Below are 20,966 nucleotides of genomic sequence, written 5' to 3' on the forward strand. Positions count from 1 at the left end.
GAGACTTACGACAAAATGGCGACCTTCTTGTCATTATCAAGAATAGCGGAAGGTCCACGAATTCTACCTCATGACAAACATGCCTTGCCAACCGGTACTCAACGACTGGAATGTTTGCCTTATTTCTAGTGTTCATTGCTGAAGCCTGTTTTTCGCGGAATCAGAAAGTTCGTCCGTGTTCCGAGAGTGATCGATGAAATGAGCCTTGTTCTGTGAAAATTGTGCAAAATTCATGAGCGTAAAGATTCCTCCCAGATTAGCATGTACAGTCCGCACAGACTAATCAGGGACGACACTTTCCGCCTAAACTAGATTTTCGGTAAGTAAGGACATCAATGAAACTAAAAATTCCATCGTCCCTGCTTAGCCTGCGTGGACTGTTCAGGCTTATCTGGGAAGACACTTTACGCACATGCTTTAAGCCCAGTTTTCTAAGAACGCGGCTCAAATGACAAATCCCATGAAAAGAATTTTGCGTTTAATTCAATTGTTATGCACTTAGGGCATTGTTAGCAGTCATTTTGACGCCATGTTGAATTTCTTTGTTACGAAATAGACTTACATAATTTGTAATTATTCGAATGTATTGCCATGTCACCCCACCAAAAAAAAACTTAGAATACACCAAAATAATGAATTTTCAGTGGATAGCAACATAGTTCTCATCATTAAAGAAGGCGGGTTCCCGTCTCGGGCGCCATCTTTTACAAAAACTTTCTGGTGGTCCGATTTTGGTAAACTTTTATATTACAAAGGACATTCTACCCTAACAGGATCTGTTAAAATATCTTTTGTAGCATTTTTGGGGGTTTGAGTGGCATTTTTGTCAAATAATTACCCGACTTATGTTCAAATACATTCTATATATAGTCAACTAAAGAGATTACTTTCGTTGATAACTTGCCAAACTGTGACCGTAACAATAGACATGCATACATAACGATTGATGTCATCCAAGTAAAATTAACCTCTTTTGTGTAATGGATCATGCGCGTTGTAAGAATATTTATATCAAACAGCAGGTATCAGTAAAATCTTGTGTAACAGTGAATCTTTTTCTATATAAAACTGTATTACAATGTCGTTGTTTTTTAGTGAACCGCATTATTATACCTGGACAAGAGTTTAGTGTGCACGATTTTGTTTCATTGTGTGTTCCACTACAGTCGCTGCCGCCATATTTCGGGACCGGGTTGCTACAGTTCCTGTCGCGGGACATGTAACCTGCACCACACGTGACGTCACATCCGGTCCACGCGATCCAAGATGTCCAGCCTCCGTCAACTAAAACAGTGAATCTGTTGTTTTTTCTTCTTATAACGACATGATAATTATGTGTTATTTTTTATATTATTAACTGCCTTCCCTATACATAACAACTAAATGGCATACGAAATTCTTACAGATTTGGGACAAATTGCGAGTTTTAACTTCATTCTAAACATAAATGTCATTTTCTTCACACATTGTTTTGTTTGTCCTCGTTTGTAGTCAAACCGGTAAAGGAAAATAGTAATTGATCTAAATCATACCATATGTGTGGATGCAATTCAATAAGATATGCTGTGAACCGGTCTAATTGCTCTGCAGAGCGTTTTCGTACATGCGCACATCTAAATAAACACTCTCCGTGGAGATGTCCTATTAATACAGCGATATTGCAACGAATGATATAAGCCGAAATCAAAGACATTTGAGAGTTGAGAACAATTCACGCCTAATACAGATGAAGGAAAATGGTGACAAAGCCACGAGCGAAAACAGATGAAAAATGGGTACCGGTGAAGACACTGGTAATACACATCATAGATACCTAATATTAGGTAACCAGTGCAGAGGAATAGAAACTATGCTAAAACACAACATCTTAATGAAACGTCAGTGCAGATACAGTGTCGCAGGTGAAAACCGCAAAGATACATTCAACATGCTGAGCAATGTTGTAGAATCTACATTGACGGAAAAACGGCAAGAAACTTAAAACACGCGAACCGATGCCGTCGACGTTACGCGGGTGAAAGCAAAACAGCAAACATAAATGAAACAAGGCATAATGCATGAAATGCGACAGTCATGGGAAAAGAGCAGATACATAAAACAATGGCATAACAACGCGGAAGTGACTTAAGTAAAATATGGTTGAAACAAATAAAAAGAAATAAGTGCAGTCGACGCGCTCAGAAAAAATAAGGAAGCAAAAGTACCACGCATAGGAAACAAAAGTTACAGCACGGTAGAAGAAGTTCTGATGTGATTTCTCATCGAAGCTAATTCAAAACGCGGGAACAACGCAATAGAAGCAGGACCGGTGATAAAACCTCAGCAAATATAAATAAAACACGGAAACAGTGAAAATGACAATTATTATAAGAAAATAAGCGAAGAAAAAGGAAAAAAATGTTAAAGAAAACACAGTGGAAGCGGCACTGGTAATCAAACATGAGCGAAGAGAAACAAACCTTGGGAAACAGCCAAATAAAAGAGGCAGTGGGCATTTAACGCTCATCGTAGAAAAAAAAGGTTAACGGTTGAAGCGGCGATGGGTATTCAATCCTGGGCGAAGATAATTGTAACATGGAGAACAGCGCAAAAGTATCGACGCAGTTTATCAAACCCTCAGCGTAGTTATTTGAAACATGGGAAAAAGCGAAGAGGAACATGGTAAACAGCGCATTAGAAGCGGCGTGGGTAATTTACATCTCAGCGAAGAGAAACGAACCAGGGAACAGCACACTATTAGCGTAACTTATTATTCATTATCAGCAAAGATAAGAGAAGCTTTTGTAACTGTGCAGTGGAAGCGACACTGTGATAGAAATCTCAGCGAAGACAAACGAAACATGGATAACCGCGTAGAAGAAGCGGCAAGTTATCTAAAACCAACAAGCGCTATAGACGTGGTACTGATGAGAACACTCCGACAGATGAATGAAAAATTGGTTACTAGATTAACAGAGCTTTAGAAGCGGATTTGTTTTTTTAAACGTAGCGTTGGTAGACACAATCTGACTCATGGCATTTGACCTGAGCACGGGTTCTGCGTGCATGGTACAGTTTCTTGGTGACTTCCGGTGCAGTCATCGGCATGTCCGGTGCTGCAGTGTCGCAGTCGACTCTTACTTCCGGTTCCACACGTGACCGAGCACGGCGTCTCAAACCATGCGGACCAGGCTACAACAACGTGGAATGTTATCTGTAATTCGCTGTCACGTTTTGTATAGGATACAAACCTCTATACTGCAAACGAAACATTATGTGCGCGTAATTTGATATATCGCAGTGTTCACGATTGGTGTCCTTTGTTCACTTTCGGCGACTTTTATTGATTGTTAGGATTACTTATGCATAAACAGTTGTTAAATATTCATGTGTATGCTAATGAATATCAGAGCAATAATATCATATACTATATTAATTTGAATCATTTAAAAAGCATTAATGTAGTTACAACGAACTAAAAACTTACAAATTAACTTCTTCTTTTTTAACTTGTACCAATGAACATCGAAATATACTAAAATATACACATACTTTTCTGTCACCTGAATACGAATAACAACAGAGCATTATATTACATGAGCATAAAATTATTCGGCCGTTTTCCACCTTCCTCTGTTTCACTTATTTCATCTGATTCCATTGTTTCCTCTGTTCATGTCTACGTGTACTACGGTATATATTTATAGACCTGCAACCTCAACAAGACGTTGTTGCGATTGAGGATCGGTTTTGGTGGAACAGATATTTCACATGTTTTTATTTGAATATGTACTCGTGTTTATTTGCATGTATTTGTAGAGTTATATTCTTACTTTGTAAATGAAATGCGGTTAACATTAAGATATGGAAACCGGAACTATCCTAAAACAACAATAAGGTATTTGGACCTGGACATGTTTTCCCGGTAGAGCATCTGGTGCTTTCTAAGTCAAGTCCAGAACATGGGCGTCCTCCGGAAGATGGCGCTGGGTTTGCGCAGGTGCGCGTTCTCTGCGCGTGACCGTCACCGCATGTGACGTCACAGTTAGACCATGACGTCCAATCTGACCAACTACCATCGACTGGAATATCCAGTAAGTTAATGTCTACATTGACTATGGGAAAATGTGTTCATCATAACGTGTTTTTTAGTTTCGGCTTTTTAAGAACGCAATACAGGACACACATTACACTTACTACATTATGTCGTAGTTTACACATTGGCGATTACAATGTTGATCAACCAAAAGTGTTCATTACTAAAATTTACAAGTATTCAAACTTTCCAATTATAACACCGGAAAAAAACATATCGCAAGTCAGTTAATGAATCTTATTCACAAGTACATGTTCTGTATGATTCTTTATTTTGAGTACAAAAACCTGGACAAGGATTCATTGTGCATGGTGTCGTCTGTTTGTCATCCCCGGTGCAGTTATAACCGCCGTGCGCAGGCGCGGGATAAGAACAGGTGCGCGTTCTTGTTAATTTTCCATTTCCGCATGTGACGTCACATGACAACCATGATGACCAGGTCGTCCAAGCCCCGTTCACTGTTGGATGTAAAAGGATTTTAGTTACTGACTACTGAGTTAAAAACAAACAAGGTTTGTTTTTATCAATATGTCATTAGCAGGCACGTTTTGGATGTAAATGGGTTTACTTTTTTAATACTGACTACATAAACAGGTTTGTATATATCATTATGGCTTTAGAACGACACAAATTACAAAACAAATATAGTTTTGCACATCACCAATATGTTCTCTTTAATCTTGGTCGCTTTTTTGTTTAAGGTGTTGTTTAAGGTGTATGTTCTATCATATTCAATATATAGTCATTTATATCTGTTACCGTAACCATAGACATGCATACATGAATTGAAGGTCATCTAATAGTAAAAACATTTATAACACACAAAAAGTATGCAATAACATTTATGGCTACGTTGAACTCTTTTCCTCAGCAACGTAACTTTACCTGGACAGGGGCTTAGAGTGCACACTTTTGATTCATTGTGTGTTCCACTACATTCACTGCCCCCGTATTTTGGGACTGGATTGCTGCAGTTTCTTTCTCGGATCATGTGACCTGTATCACACGTGCCGTCACATCCGCTCCACGTTGTCCATGATGTCCAGCCTCCGTCAACTGTCAATGTCAATAGTTATCTTATTAAACACCATAATGATAGATATCTGAAAAAAGTGTTATCCTCCTCCTCATCATCATCATCATCATCACCATCATCAACAACATCAACATCAACATCAACAACGACGACTACTACTACTTCTACTACCACTTCTACAACAGAAGCATTGCCCTTATCAACCTGTTCACCACAATATTGGCCGTCTTTTTTGTTTGTGAGCCATGTAGTTAGGTCAATGAACACATTGACCCACCAAAATGCTACAAAAGGTTTTTGGAATGACCTGGTTTGGAAGAATATAAAATATCAAATGTTTGGCAAAATCGAACCTCCGTAAACCTATATATGATCATAACTATGTAACTATTCACTCATAGTTGGTGATTTTTGTGTCTATATCCAGGTTTTGGGGGTTAAATAACACTTAAAGATCTTCAGATATAGTGTTAGTTTGTTATGCTACACAGAAATCCAACATGGCGTTCACAAATAGCCACCGCCCCAATAACAAGGACCACACGTCCATACAGTTTTACTCAAAGGCGATGAATTTTTTTGGCAAACGTTTTTGTTTTGGAGACAAGGAACACTTTTATTGAATTATTGAGATCACTAAGCAAATGAATAATCATCAAATTCCAATTAATTCCAATTAATGACATTCAGTTGTCTAATATCACCTGATACACAATCACCATTAATCGTAACATTTGTTGAAAAGGATTAAAAGGTCGGTGTCGTCCTTCTCGTCTTTAGTACAGAATTGTTGGGATTGTCATAGTTTGACGACGGCCAAATACAGCAGTGCATGGGACTCCATAGCATCGTGAGCTGAATAACGAGAATATTCATCATGCAGAATATTACAATGGGTGATTTTCAATAGTTCTTTAGGTGCAGCATTGTTCTTGGTCATGATTGGTCGTTTTCCGGTTTCCATTCTAATTCAGTGGGATTCCGAGTACTTACCTTACCCTTTCATACCATGATTTGATAGTATACGCGTTTGCTATAACATACTGTTGCAAGTGATATTGGGGGTAGTCGCTCAGTAGTGACGAATTTTTCGGCAGTAACCACTTTTTTTTGAAAATAGTATGACGCAGTGATTCTTATGAATATTTTACTTGTCATCAAACGGATCCCCCAGCAACCATTTGCTAAGATTCGATATTTCCTCTTGAGACTTATTTTGAAGGAGAAATGAACTGTCACATTACTTAATGATAGAACCATGTTTCATTAATTTCCTCTTTATTCATTTATGCATGACCAAAGAGCAACTAATTGCATACCTCGTCTCCTAAAAGTTCTTTAAACATGTTAATATTATACACTATATGTTCCTTTGATTGATTGTTTGTATAAGAGCTAAAGTAGATGGTCTTATTGTCCCTTTCGGAATATTGCAGGAGCAAGATAAGCAAATCTGTACCCTCGCCGATTAATGTTGTGGTGCTTCGACGGGATAATCCCACTGTAGCTTTTAAAATATCAAACGTATCTATTTCCTGGATTCACAAAGACATTTCATCCCATTCTAGTCAAATCTGTGTTGATCTGAGCAAACTTGTCTGCTTTGTTTTTGTTACGAGACAAACAATCCTCCAGTTTGCATGAACATTCTGTTTCTTTGGTAAAACTCACAATAGGGTTCACGTTTTTTTATCATCGTCTCTGGTGTGTGTTGTCTTTATAGAACGTCCGTCTTTGTAACCATCGAACACCAAATTTGCTTGCCCATTATGCTTTACAGTGAAATCTGGATAAGACTCGACTATTGCGCTTTATTTGTCAACCTTAGTCCATGGTAAACAATGAAGCACAGAACCACCATCAAGCACGTAATAATCTGTTTAACGAATACAGTGCATTACAGCCTCAATTGATCAGCATTATCTCGAATCGTCTGAATGATCTGAGGCTTGTCTATTTTATGTTCTTGGCTTCAAAGAGGCAGCAGGATGTGGACTGAGTCCATACGACAATATGACTTTAAGGGAAAACTCTCCAGATTTTGACACTACCAAGAACAAAAGGAACATTTGCTGAAGGTAGTAATACGCAGATCGACGGTAATAGACGTGGCCAGTTGCAGCAAAGATGGATAAACAATCGGATACTTTCTGCAAATACATCAGCCAATGCCCATTAAGATCTGCCTTGATCAACATCCTTGCCATGCTTACCATAAGCTGATAAGTCAGCAATAATTGGCTTGTCTTTGAAGTTTGGACAAGTTCATGTTTCTTCCTCTCTGTAGTCGTCTCGAGTTTGATCAAAATCTCAGAACATGACACATAAGCTAGCATCGCTAGCCCCTAAGAAGGGATGAATACAACTCCTCGGCCTGATCAAGCAGTATTTGAATATTGGGATGTTCCTGTATCATTTCGGCTATGATCTGGCTGTGTTGGCACTTGTCAACAAAAAATGGCCACGCAAAGCCCTCTGGGCAGCTTTCCTTGTCATAATGTGCACAATTGCATTTTTCCGATAGACAGTCTCCAGTATGTTTTTGAGACCGGTTCCTTCCATGTGGGATCCTTTGAACACTAGCAAGTTCATGAAAGTATGAAAACACTTAAACATCAGAACAATGTTTTACAGACAACGACTTTGTGTCGCATCAATTATGATGTCGGCACCCTTCAAATACAATGATAGGTCAAACGTTACAGTGGTGGGATGGTTATGCTACATGGCAAGGTTGCATACAATGTCTAATGTTGAAAGGATGCACGCTTTGTCTCCATAGTACATATTGATCATAGGCAAAACTTTTACTGACGACTGTCCAGGATGCCGGCTTCCCTGATGCAAAATATGCATCATTCCATGCAAAGTCGGCGTTGCCTGCCTGAAGCTGAAGGATACTTCCGACAAAATAGCGACCTTCTTGTCATTATCTAAAATAGCGGCAGGTCCTCGAATACTACCTCATGACAAACATGCCTTGCCAACCGGTACTCAACGATAGGAATGTTTGTCTTATTTCTAGTGTTCAGTGCTGAAGCCTGTTTTTCGCGGAATCAGAAAGTTCGTCCGTGTTCCGAGAGTGATCGATGAAATGAGCCTTGTTCTGTGAAAACTGTGCAAAATTCATGTGCGTAAAGTGTCCTCCCAGATTGGCCTGTGCAGTCCGCACAGACTCATCAGGGACGACACTTACCGCCTAAACTAGATTTTGGTAAAGAGGGACTTCCTTGAAACTAAAAATACCATAAAAGCAGAAAGAGTCGTCCCTGATTAGTCTGCGCGGACTGCATAGGCTAATCTTGGACGACACTTTACACAACTGCATTATGCCCAGTTTTTTAAGAACGCGGCTCAAATGACAACATCCCATGAAAAGCCTTTTGCGTTGGTTATGCACTTGGGGCATTGTTAGCAGTCATTCTGACGCCATGTTGTATTTCTCTGTTACGCAATAGACTTACATAATTTGTAATTATCCTAATGTATTGCCATGTCACCCCCCCCCCAAAAAAAACCTTAGAAAATACACCAAAATAATGAATTTTTAGTGGATAGTCACATAGTTCTCATCATTTAAGGGTCTTGGATGCCATCTTTAAAAAAAAATTCTGGTGGTCCGATTTTGGTAAACTTTAATATTACAAAGGACATTCTACCATAACAGGATCTGTTAAAATATCTTTTGATGCATTTTTGGAGGTTTGGGTGGTATTACTGTCATATAATTAACCGACTTATTTTCCAAGTTAAGTGATTACTTTTGTTGATAACTTGCCAAACTGTGACCGTAACAATAGACATGCATACATAAGGATTAATGTAATCCAAGTAAAATTAACCTGCTTTGTGTAATGGATCATGCGCGTTGTAAGAATATTTATATCAAACAGCAGGTATCAGTAAAATTTTGTGTAACAATGAAATCTTTTTCTATTTAAAGCTTTGTTACAATGTTGTTGTTTTTAGTGAACCGCATTATTATACCTGGACAAGGGTTTAGTGTGCACGATTTTGTTTCATTGTGTGTTCCACCGCAGTTGCTGCCGCCATATTTCGGGACAGGGTTGCTACAGTTCCTGTCGCGGGACATGTAACCTGCACCACACGTGACGTCACATCCGGTCCACGCGATCCAAGATGTCCAGCCTCCGTCAACTAAAAAGGTAAATTGTATGTTTTTCCTTCTTATAACGACATGTTAATTATGTGTTATTTTTTATATTATTAACTTCCTTCCCTATACATAATAACTAAACTGGCATACGAAATTCTAACAGATTTGGGACACATTGCGAGTTTTAACTTCTTCCTAAACATAAGTGTCATTTTCTTCACACATTGTTTCGTATTTTCCTCGTTTGTAGTCAAACCTGTAAAGAAAAATAGTAATCGATCTAAATCATACCATATGTGAGGATGTAATGCAATTAGATATGCTGTGAACCGGCCTAATTGCTGCGCAGAGCGTTTTCATACATGCGCACATCTAAACAAACACTCTCCGTGGTGATGTATTATTAATTCAGCGATATTGCAACCTTTGATATAAGCCGAAATAGAAGACATTTTAGAGTTGAGAACAATTCACGCAAATACAGATGAAGGAAAAATGGGCACAAAACCAAGAGCGAGAACAGATGAAAAATGGGTATCGGTGAAGACACTGGTAATACACATCATAGATACCTAATAACAGGGAAAATATGATAAAACACCACATCTAAATGAAACGCCAGTGCAGACACAGTGTTGCAGGTGAAAACCACAAAGATACATTTAACATGCTGAGCAATGTTGTAGAATCGACACTGATAGGAAAAACGGCAAAGAAACTTAAAACACGCGAACCGATGCCGTCGACGTGACGCGGGTGTAAGCAAAACAGCAAACATGAATGAAACAAGGCATAATGCATCAAACGCGACAGTCATGGGAAAAGAGCAGATACATAAAACAATGGCATAACAACGCGGAAGGAAAAAATGGTTTAAACAAATAAAAAGAAATAAGTGCAGTCGACGCGCTCAGAAAAAATAAGGAAACAAAAGTACCACGCATAGGAAACAAAAGTTACAGCACGGTAGAAGAAGTTCTGATGTGATTTCTCATCAAAGCTAATTCAAAACGCGGGAACAACGCAATAGAAGCAGGACCGTTGATAAAACCTCAGCAAAAATAAATAAAACACGAAAAAAGTGAAATGACAATTATTATAACAATAAAAGCGAAGACAAAGAAAAAATGTTAAAGAAAACACAGTGGAAGCGGCAGTGGTAATCAAACATTAGCGAAGAGAAACAAAACTCGGACAACAGCGAAATAAAAGAGGCAGTGAAAAAGAAGGTTAACGGTAGAAGCGGCGATGGGTATCCAATCCTGGGCGAAGATGATTGCAACATGGAGAACAGCGCAAAAGTAGCGACGCAGTTGATAAAACCCTCAGCTTAGTTAATTGAAACATGGGAAAAAACGAAGTGGAACATAGTAAATAGCGCATTAGAAGCGGCGTTGGTAATTTACATCTCAGCGAAGAGAAATCAAACATAGGGAACAGCACACTATACGCGTACCTAATTATTATTTATCATCAGCGAAGATAAGAGAAGCTATTTTAACTGCGCAGTGGAAGCGACACTGTGATAGAAACTTCAGCGAAGACAAACGAAACAAGGATTACCGCGTAGAAGAAGCGGCAAATTATATTAAACCAACAAGCGCTGTAGACGTGGTACTGTTGAGAACACTCCGACAGATTAATGAAAAATTGGTTACTAGGTTAACAGACCTATAGAAGCGGATTTTTTTTTTTAACGCAGCATTGGTAGACACAATATGACTCATGGCATTTGACCGAGAACGGGTGCTGCGTGCATGGTACAGTCTCTTGGTGACTTCCGGTGCAATCATCGGCATGTCCGGTGCTGCAGTGTCTCAGTCGATTCTTACTTCCGGTTCCACACGTGACCAAGCACGGCGTCTCAAACCATGCGGACCAGGCTTCAACAACGTGGAATGTAATCCTACGTTTATTCGCTGTCACGCTTTTTATAGGATACAAACCTCTATACTGCAAACGAATCATTATGAGCGCGTAATTTGATATATCGCAGTGTTCACGATTGGTGTCCTTTGTTCACTTTCGGCGACTTTTATTGATTTTTAGGCTTATTTATGCATAAACAGTTGTTAAATATTCATGTGTATGCTAGTGAATATCAGAGCAATAATATCCTATACTATATTAATTTGGGTCATTAAATGAAGTAATGTTGTTACAACGAACTTAAAACTTACAAATAAACTTCTTTTTTAACTTGTACCAATGAACATCGAAATATACTAAAACATACACATTATTTTCTGGCACCTGACTTCGAATAACAACAGAGCATTATATTACATGAGCATAAAATTATTCGGCCGTTTTCCACCTTCCTCTGTTTCACTTATTTCATCTGATTCCAGTGTTTCCTCTGTTTCATGTCTACGTATATGGTATATATTAATTGACCTGCAACCTCAACCAGACGTTGTTGCGATTTAGGTGCGGTTTGGGTGGAACACATCTTTCAAATGTTTTTATTTGAATATGTACTCATGTTTATTTGCATGTATTTGTAGAATTATATTCTTACTTTGAAAATGAAATGTGGTAAACATTAAGATATGGCAATTCGAACTAGCCTTAAACAGCAACAATGTATTCGGACCTGGACATGTTTTCCCGGTAGAGCATCTGGTTCTATCTAAGTCAAGTCCAGAACATGGACGTCCCCCGGAAGATGGCGCTGGGTTTGAGCAGGTGCGCGTTCTCTGCGCGTGACCGTCACCGCATGTGACGTCACAGTTAGACCATGACGTCCAATCTGACCAACTGCCATCGACTGCAATATTAAGTAAGTAAATGTATACACGAATACGGGAAAATGTGCCTATTATAATGTGTATTTAAGTTTTGGAATTCTAAGACGTTCATTCAAGAACACATGACAGATAAACATATAAAACTCGCAACACTATTTTCTAGTCAACAAACTGACTATTTAAATGTTGATCAAAAGCGTTAATTTCTTACAAGTATCAAGTTTTCTAATTCTCCCATTATAATACGAGATATAGGCATATCGTTATTTATTTTATTAATCATATTCACAAGTGCATGTTCTTTATGATTCTATATTTTCTGTACAAAAACCTGAACAAGGATTCATTGTGCATGATGTCGTCTGTATGTCATCCCCGTTGCAGTTATGACCGCCTTGCGCAGGCGCGGGATGCGAGCAGGTGCGCGTTCTTGTTGACTCTCCATTTCCGCATGTGACGTCGCATGAAGACCATGATGACCAGGTCGTCCAGGCCCCGTTAACTGTTGGATGAAATGGATGTTAAATTACTGACATAAAAATAACAATGTTTGTTTTTATCATTACGGCATAAGCAGCGCACGAAATACAAAAACATTTAAAGTTTTGCGCATCACTTATTTGCCTATTACTATTAAACCGTTGAAGATCGGTGCAATAATCTGTTTTGTCAAAATTTAACCTAACGATAACTCTGGATACCGTATGTAAATAACGTTGTTATTTTAGCTTGTGACTAACGAATTCTCCTTACCAGGATACAAAACGAGAGCGCCGATGGCGTTAAAAGCATAGGTGCAAGATACAGGGAAGAATGGCGTCACGTGGTATAATGTAGTTCGATATCGCCATCCGCGAATTTCTCAAATCAATAATTTCAAACAATTACCGACTATTTAAATAGATAATCTTTCCATTTACATCAGTGTTTGAAACGCTTATGAAAAATAATTACCCAAGCCTTTCAAAACTTAAGCACGGACAGATCTGTATCGAACTATTGTTTTCACAAATGAAAATAGACGCTACCCTATTCGTTTGCGTCAAGAATTTGTCGTAAAACTTGTGGTAAGCGTTAGATGCAGACGTGCACAACAGATTGAGTTCTGAATACAGATTTCTGAATGCAGATTTTTATAGAAACTCCTCACAGCAGTTACTTCCCTTGCTTCGCCCGGTCAGTAACTTCTAGTATAAGGGAGGCCACTGCGTAGGAGATTGAGATTTATAGTGCAGATAGAATTGTTTTACGAACGAAATTTGTTTTAGGTTATAAGAAGATTTTTTGACATAAAACGGTCTTAGAAAAATTCACTAAAAACGGTGTCAGCAATATTCTTGGAAGAAAACGTTAGAAAAACGTTTCCAAAAAAAATTGTAAGAATGACCATATACTAAATTAAATAGATATTTCGTCTGATTTTTGATCAGGTAAGGCTTCATAAAGGGCAACCAATCGATGTGGATTTTTGAAATGTGGTATATACCATAAGCATAGGTGCGTAAACGCACCTATGCTAAAAATCATGGTTATAATTCGTGAATGTAGGCAAATTATTACCGTACTTCACTTTCGTTCACTAATCACACGAACTTTAATATCAGAAAAAAATGCGGTAATTATAACAAAAGTTATTCTTAACAACGTTTACTTGTTATTCCACATTCAGTGAATGATAGGTATCCTTTAATTGTAATGCCTATGGTGAATTAGGCCGTATGCAAGAACGACGGAAACGCTAGACGCAACGCGTCGTTGATACGCATTTATCGCGAAAACTATACGAAAATGTTGACGTGCTAGTTTGGTTCCCGGCACCCTGGTAGTTAGGACGCCCGCGCTGGGTTCGTACGATTGGAACAGCTTTGAAGGACGGTGGTAGCCAATGATTTTTCGCGTGAAGTTTCGTGATAGATCGCACTGCGGCTTTGATAAAGATGTCGTATGAAGCTAGATGGTTACGTCAGACGACATACAACGAACGACTGGTAGGACATTAACCAGATTATTTCCCCATGAAAACTCCGTGCTCAAGTAAGCTGCTAACACTGGAATGCTTCATTTGAGATGTAAATGTAAATAATCGAGAGTTTGAACTAGTTTGCAGGACTCGTACGAAAATTTATAAAGTTTATCCCTGACAAGTATAATGCGTTTACCTGGATGTACGGTGGCATTCAATGGTACAGGCTGACAGTTTCCGTCGGTGAAGCTGACGTCATCAACCGCAATGTCACCCAGGTATCCATCGCCAACCTTTCCCTCAATGACCATCTACCGAGAGACAGTTTACGGTCCACAAACATCAAGCAATACAAAGACTTTTGTTGAAGACGTGAGTCAAAGCATAGTTTGCTGTATACAAGGATAGAAAGTTTACGGTATGCAACATCAATTCATAAAACCTTTCGTTTTAGAAGTGAGTCAAAGTATAGTTTGCTGTTAGTTGCAATAATACAACTATCAGCTTTATAACCCAATGGGTTGCTGATAGTTGCAATGCGCTCTCTCTTGGCCATGGGTGCAAAATGTTATCAACAATGCAAGGGTTAAGGCACACTGAAACTGCAAGAACTTATACAAGTTTACCTATTTAAACCACAAACTCACCCAAATGGTACCATTAAAGCAAGAAATAATTGATTTTATTGACATATGTTTTGTTTTGTACGCTGTATCCGCCATATTGGAAAATTGACCGAATATTGGTTAGGTCGCAGTACACCAATATTTTGCATGTCGGGTTATGTTGTGCTCCAGCCTATAAAGTCGATAACGATGTGGTATTCGATACAGAATACACTGTTTCAAATTCAAACATAAACATGTCAGCGAGAAAAGTGTGTTGAAACATCGTCGTGTTTTATAGGTTGCATGCAAAGGATAACATCCGTAGGTTGCCATTCAGGCAAATTTAACATGTTTATTAAGTATATTCATTATTTTCCTCAATTTGTCTCGAACGACGTCTGTTTAGTGAAGCGCACGGATTCGCTGCGCTGAACTGCACCCATGTTTATGAAGGGGTGCATATCGACTGCCAGAGCCGCTATAGCAAAAATTATCAAAGGCTCTGGGAGTCCGTTTATATGGACTAAGTTTGCTGTATACAAGGATAGACAGTTTACAGTCTACAAACATCAATAAATGGAACCTTTCGTTTAAGAAGTGAGTCAAAGTATAGTTTGCTGTATACAAGGAGAGACAGTTTACGTTCTACAAACATCAATCAATTCAAAACCTTTCGATGAAGAAGTGAGTGAAAGAAACGTGTGCTTAATAAAAATCTTAACTACTGTCTGTATTTACTTGACAGAAAAAATTCGCATTTATACCCGGCACATCAATTTATGGCACAAAATCCTGCGTAGTAATGGAGAAACTGATTTTAATTACCAAATTTGCCACAAAAAGCTGATTCTGATATTTTTGGTTTGATGGACATGTTCCTTTCCGAACCTGAAATTGGGATAATGACGATCCGAATTTTCCAAATAAAACAAAATATCCGTATGTGCGACTCTTTACCAAGCCGTGTTTTCTTTTTGACTAGTACTGTGTTTGTACCTGATAATTTGTGCTAGCATTGACCGGAACTCGACCCATGCTCCAATCTGGACCCTGCTCCCCACTGAGGCTCCAAACTAGGTCACCCGGAAGCGACCCTCCTTTCGACTGGTACACGTTCAACTGGCCTATAGAGGAACCCTTCATGTGGTACCAAAACTGGAAACATTGTGTTATCTCTTTCTGAGGCTTTATCAAAGGGCTCTGCAGTCGGGCGGACTCATTCTGCGCTCTTGGGGCACTCGTCTCTATGAACATGTAGAAGCCTGAAAGCGAAACACGAGAGGTTAATAATGGCACCTTGTTCTGGGAAAACAGGGCTTAACGCATAAGCGTAAATTGTCGTCCCAGATTTGCCTGTGCAGTATTTCCATGCTTATCAGGAACGACACTTCTGCCTAGACCGCTTTTGCAGTAAAAAATGACTTCGTTTCGAAGAAACATTCCATAAATGCGGAAAGCGTCGCACCACATCAGCCTATGCGGACTGCACAGGCTAATCTGAGACGACACTTTACGCTCAATCAATAATCCCTGTTTGTCCCAGAAGGAGGCACAATACCTCAGGTACATCACACATTCCTCGAGCTAGATTTAAAGCAATCTTTAAATCGTGCGTGTTGTGTTGTAGAAATCGCGGAATCCCTTTTTTTCAGACCGAAGATAGGATTGTAAACTTATGGTTACCCCTCCTCCCCCAACATCTGTGGTGAAAATCAGCGCCGGGCTTGCTTTGCGTTTATGAAAATATAACCATGAACACAACCAAGTTTACATTGTTTAGCTTTTTTATACGAATAACAAATGCACAGAACATTACTTTGTGAACTTATAAAAGATCAGTTGAAAAGAACGTTTTCTCGATATAAAACCTCACCATTAATATCTTCAAAGCGTGGTCGCAATAATACCTCAACTTGTGCATTTTCCAAAATGTAGTCGAAATAAGCACCTCGTCGTTTGAAATTTTTAAAGAGTGGTTGAAATAAGAACTCCCCATAAGCACTCCACACTTCTGAAAATGTTCTCGAAACAAAATCCTCCATTTTTTCCTTTTTTTTTTAAAGAATTGTAGAAACCCTCAACTTGGTATTTCTTTATTCAAGATTGGTGGAAATAAGAACTTCACCATTTGGGCCTTGTTCAGAGAAAACTTGGCTTAATGCATGTGCGTAAAGTGTCCTTCACTATTTGCATTTCTCCAAGAGTGGTGATTATCAAAACCTTAACTTGCTTGTGTTGTTTTTATATGAGGTTCGATCTGGAAAAACGGGGCTTAATGCATGTGCGTAAAGCGTCGTCCCAGAGTAGCTTATGCAGTCCACAAAGGCAAATCAGTGACCACATTTTCCGTTGTAATGAAATTTGTCATTTAAAAAAGCGTTTTTTAAGCGAAAATCAAGTCTATGCAGTAAGTGTCGTCCCTGATTAGCATATGCGGACTACACTGGCTTTCTGGGATGACACGTTACGCGCATGCATTGAGAAGCGTTTTCCCAAAGCGAGGCTCAGTAAACACGTGGGCCTTACCTGATGCGTTTTTCAAGGAGTGGTCAAACTCAGGCCCAGTATCGTCCGTGGGAGTTGAGGAATGTTGACGTACCCAGTTAAAGTCATCACCTTGTACGTTTTGCCAGGAACACAAATCGGCGGATTCAAAATCACAGTCGTTTTCACCTGTAATGAAACAGGAATATCCCTGAACCAGATCGATTTTCCCAGATTATGCGCTCTGTTGATACACAGGTCGATTGAAAGCGCGGAATTCGTGCAGTCGCGCGTGCGGGTCACGTGCCCTGTTCCACACGTGACGTGACATTGCGACCAAGATGACCAGTGCGTCCATTTTCCATTGACTTTTTAGCAAAAATAAAAGGTGAAAGGTTTCATTAATGTCATAATAATTAATGACATAATTAAAACATATGGTGAGCGACGTTCACGAATATCAAACAAGCAGTCAGAAAACAAATAAATACATGAAAATTATAAATATTTATTTAAAAAAACATATCCTTTAAAAATAACACCGTTCTCGCTCTCTTTAAAAGACGACCGAAAAACGGACTTTATTCCCGATTGCGCATCACGATCGTTCGCTTGCTCCAAGTGCATATATGTACTTTAGCATAGAACGAATTTCTTTTGAGTTAAACGAGACAAATAAAAACATGTCATATTAAAGCATTCATGACATAGCATCATTAGTGTGTAACTTTTACACGTGAAATGAAGCAAATCTGGTGTCATTGCTTCATTCTTTCCTTTAAAATTCTAAACAAACAACAAAGCATGTGTTGCTTTTTTCGGCCTGATAATGGTATATAAAATCGCTGCAAAGGGAAATAATCGACGTATTTTCCGTCGCAACATATCTCATAAAGATATTAATTACATCCCTTCCTGGTTATGATATTACGCTTTATCATGCAGTTAAACAATCAATATATCGACTATATATAATAAGAATATAATACATTTGAAGACATTTGGCGCACCTGGACAAGGATTTTGAGTGCACGTGTTTTTCTGACTGTTGTCACCTACGCATGTTAGTCCGCCGTGCGCAGGCGCAGGATTCGTGCAGGTGCGCGTTCGAGTCACGTGACCATTTGCGCATGTGACGTCACAGGTGGACCACGATGACCAGTTGCTCCAGTTTCCATAAACTGCGAAATAAAAAAAATCTGACGTTTCAGGAGGCAATGGCTCTAGCAAAGCTATTTAGTACATTATTCACTTGTTTAAAAAATAATAATTTAATTTAAGGTCATGTCATATCAAATATCTTACGAAAATTTAGAGATAGCGCCGACCTTTGTAGTTTGACAACTTTAGGTATATTGATCATGATGTCCCTGTGCTAATTTCGGAAATGTGAAAGATAAAACGAAAAAGCACCCATTCCAGAAATTAAGTCATCATACATATTTGTGGTGAGCATGCATGGTTCTTTAAAGTGAAACTTTGCCCAGCAATATCCTTCCAAAAGCCTTAGGAAGTACCTGTACAAAACAGCGAGCCTCTTTTTGACGTCTGGCGATAAAAAGAATAAAAGCGTATTTGTAAATTGTTCTGAGAAAACTGGGCATCATGCATGTGCGTAAAGTGTCGTCCCAGATTAGCCTGTGCAGACCGCACACTTTCACACTTTCCGCTTAAACTAGAGTTTTGGCAAAAAGAGACTCCATTAAAACGAAAAATATCATTAAAGCGGAAAGTGTCGTCCCTGATAAGCCTGTGCGGACTGTAAGGCTAATCTGGGACGACACTTTACGCACATGCATTATGCCCAGTTTTCTCAGAACGCGACTTATTTGTCAAATGATTCATACTTGGACACGCGGGCTCGGTGCATGTGTTGGTTTCCACGTGTTGTCCTGTGCAATTATTGCCACCGTGCGACGGAGGCGGCTTTGCGCATGCGCGAGTTCTGGTCATGTTACCATGTCCACAGGTGACACTACAGTGAGACCATGACGTCCAAATGTCCCAGCCACCATCAACTGTGATTAATAGCTAAACTGGTGCTTCAGTATTACATAAGAATGGCAGTGTTTCAATATTATTCAATCAGTAGAGCGTTTCGATGCTATACAAGCATGGCAGTGTTTCAAACTTACACACGCATGGCAGTTTTTCAATCTTTAACAAGCATGGCATTGTTTCAATCTTACACAAGAATGGCAGTGTTTCAATCTTACACAAGCATGGCAGTGTTTCAATCGTAAACAAGCATGGCAATGTTCCTATATTACACAAGAATGGCAGTGTTTCAATCTTACACAAGCATGGCAGTGTTTCAATCTTACACGAGTATGGCATTGTTTCAACCGTACACAAGCATGGCAATGTTTCTATCGTATGCATGCACGGCAATGTTTCTATATTACACAAACATGGCAGTGTTTCAATCTTAAACAAGCATGGAAGTGATTCAATATTACACAAGCATGACAGTATTTCAATCTTATACAAGCATGACCGTGTTTCAATCTTACACAAGCATGCCAATGCTTCTAAATTACACATAAATGGCAGTGTTTCAATCTTAAACAAGCATGACTGTGTTTCAGTCTTATACAAGCATGGCAATGCTTCTATATTACACAAGAATGGCAGTGTTTCAATCTTAAACAAGCATGGTAGTGTTTCAATCTTACACAAGCATGGCAGTGTTTCAATCATATACAAGCATGGCAGTTTTTAAATCTTACACAAGCTTGACAGTGTATTAATCGTATACAATAAGATCATTTTTATTAGGGAGCATGCATAAATTGGAACTAACTGGTTTAAGTGAGGTTAGTTGGAACTTACTTCCAAGATGGCGTCGTTTACGTGTTTTTCGACGAGATATTCTCACCCGGTTAGCCACTGTATATTTATATTGTGACTGTGTTTAAATGAATGTATAAAGTGGCTTACAGGGTTAACATATCCGCTACTCCAGTTAAGGAATGCTCCTCCCCCCCCCCCCCCCCCCTGTGTATAATCCCAAAGCTCATACATAAAGCAATAATTTATCTATTACCAATTACTCCCCTTATTTTTTGTGCCGACACTGTTTTCGAATCCTGGTTAAGTTTTTGATCAGTTTTGCAAAATTAACTAAAATGACCATTAGGTTTGAAAACATTTTGCTAATGGTCTTTATTTTCACTAAATTTACTTAAAATGAACTGAATTAAGTAAAAAGAAATACTTGCTAATTGGTTTGGAAAATTTCTGCATATAATTTCTGTGTCTTATTAAATTTGGCAACTCACAAAATATGTTTAGACCACGTACCTATCAGAAATGTTACGTGATGTTAATGGAAAAAAAGCCTTTTTTGACACGAAATACGAAATCCTGTTGTATGTTCTTTTTAAATGTTACTATGCATAACCGCTACGTGATTTGTTAGCTTAACATGGATAAGACTAAACGACCTATACGCAATATAGTAAAAATATGAAAGAAAAGCCTGATAATCCCAGATTATTTTTTTGGCCGAAGAATTCCTATAAGCGTTGGTGACACGTAATTTCTATTCTAGTTTAAATGATGCTTTATATGTGAATGGCATGTCACATTAGTTGTGTTTTTTTGTTCGCCTAAATAACTACGTTAAAAATATATATAAGAGCTGTGGAAAAATGTGTAAATCAGAGGGCCAAACAGCGTTAGTGGTTCTTTCATTAAAATAATAGATTCCTGAATTGTATCGCTTACATACTTGGACATTCAGGTCGTGTGCAGTTCTGCGTTTCAAATGCTACCCCTGGGCAGTTGTTGCCTCCGTTCTCAGGCGCGGGATTCGAGCACGTGCGCTTCCGAGTCACGTGTCCGCTAGCACACGTGACGTCACAGTTTGACCAGGGCGACCATGTCGACCAACCTCCATGGACTAGAATAGAATAAAGAGCCAAGTTCTTT

The 20,966-nt window shown here is 38.9% G+C and overlaps 1 protein-coding gene across 24 annotated transcripts in view; it reads right to left on the minus strand.

Moving 5' to 3' along the window:
* Positions 1-20,966, minus strand: part of LOC127837303 (SCO-spondin-like) — a 192,545-nt gene that overhangs the window by 143,533 nt on the left and 28,046 nt on the right. For all 24 annotated transcript variants that reach the window (XM_052364220.1, XM_052364240.1, XM_052364219.1 and 21 more), the window contains exons 9-22: positions 20,767-20,937; positions 18,881-19,051; positions 18,044-18,214; positions 17,076-17,222; positions 15,546-15,811; positions 14,138-14,252; positions 12,310-12,480; positions 11,825-11,998; positions 9,099-9,269; positions 4,961-5,131; positions 4,363-4,533; positions 3,888-4,061; positions 3,025-3,171; positions 1,114-1,284 (exon numbers count right to left, since the gene is read on the minus strand). In XM_052364220.1, coding sequence (XP_052220180.1) covers positions 1,114-1,284; positions 3,025-3,171; positions 3,888-4,061; positions 4,363-4,533; positions 4,961-5,131; positions 9,099-9,269; positions 11,825-11,998; positions 12,310-12,480; positions 14,138-14,252; positions 15,546-15,811; positions 17,076-17,222; positions 18,044-18,214; positions 18,881-19,051; positions 20,767-20,937 — 2,391 coding nt within the window. The remainder of the gene's footprint in view (positions 1-1,113; positions 1,285-3,024; positions 3,172-3,887; positions 4,062-4,362; positions 4,534-4,960; positions 5,132-9,098; positions 9,270-11,824; positions 11,999-12,309; positions 12,481-14,137; positions 14,253-15,545; positions 15,812-17,075; positions 17,223-18,043; positions 18,215-18,880; positions 19,052-20,766; positions 20,938-20,966) is intronic.

Source organism: Dreissena polymorpha, chromosome 7 (genome assembly GCF_020536995.1).
Source record: "Dreissena polymorpha isolate Duluth1 chromosome 7, UMN_Dpol_1.0, whole genome shotgun sequence".
Lineage (NCBI taxonomy): Eukaryota > Metazoa > Mollusca > Bivalvia > Myida > Dreissenidae > Dreissena > Dreissena polymorpha.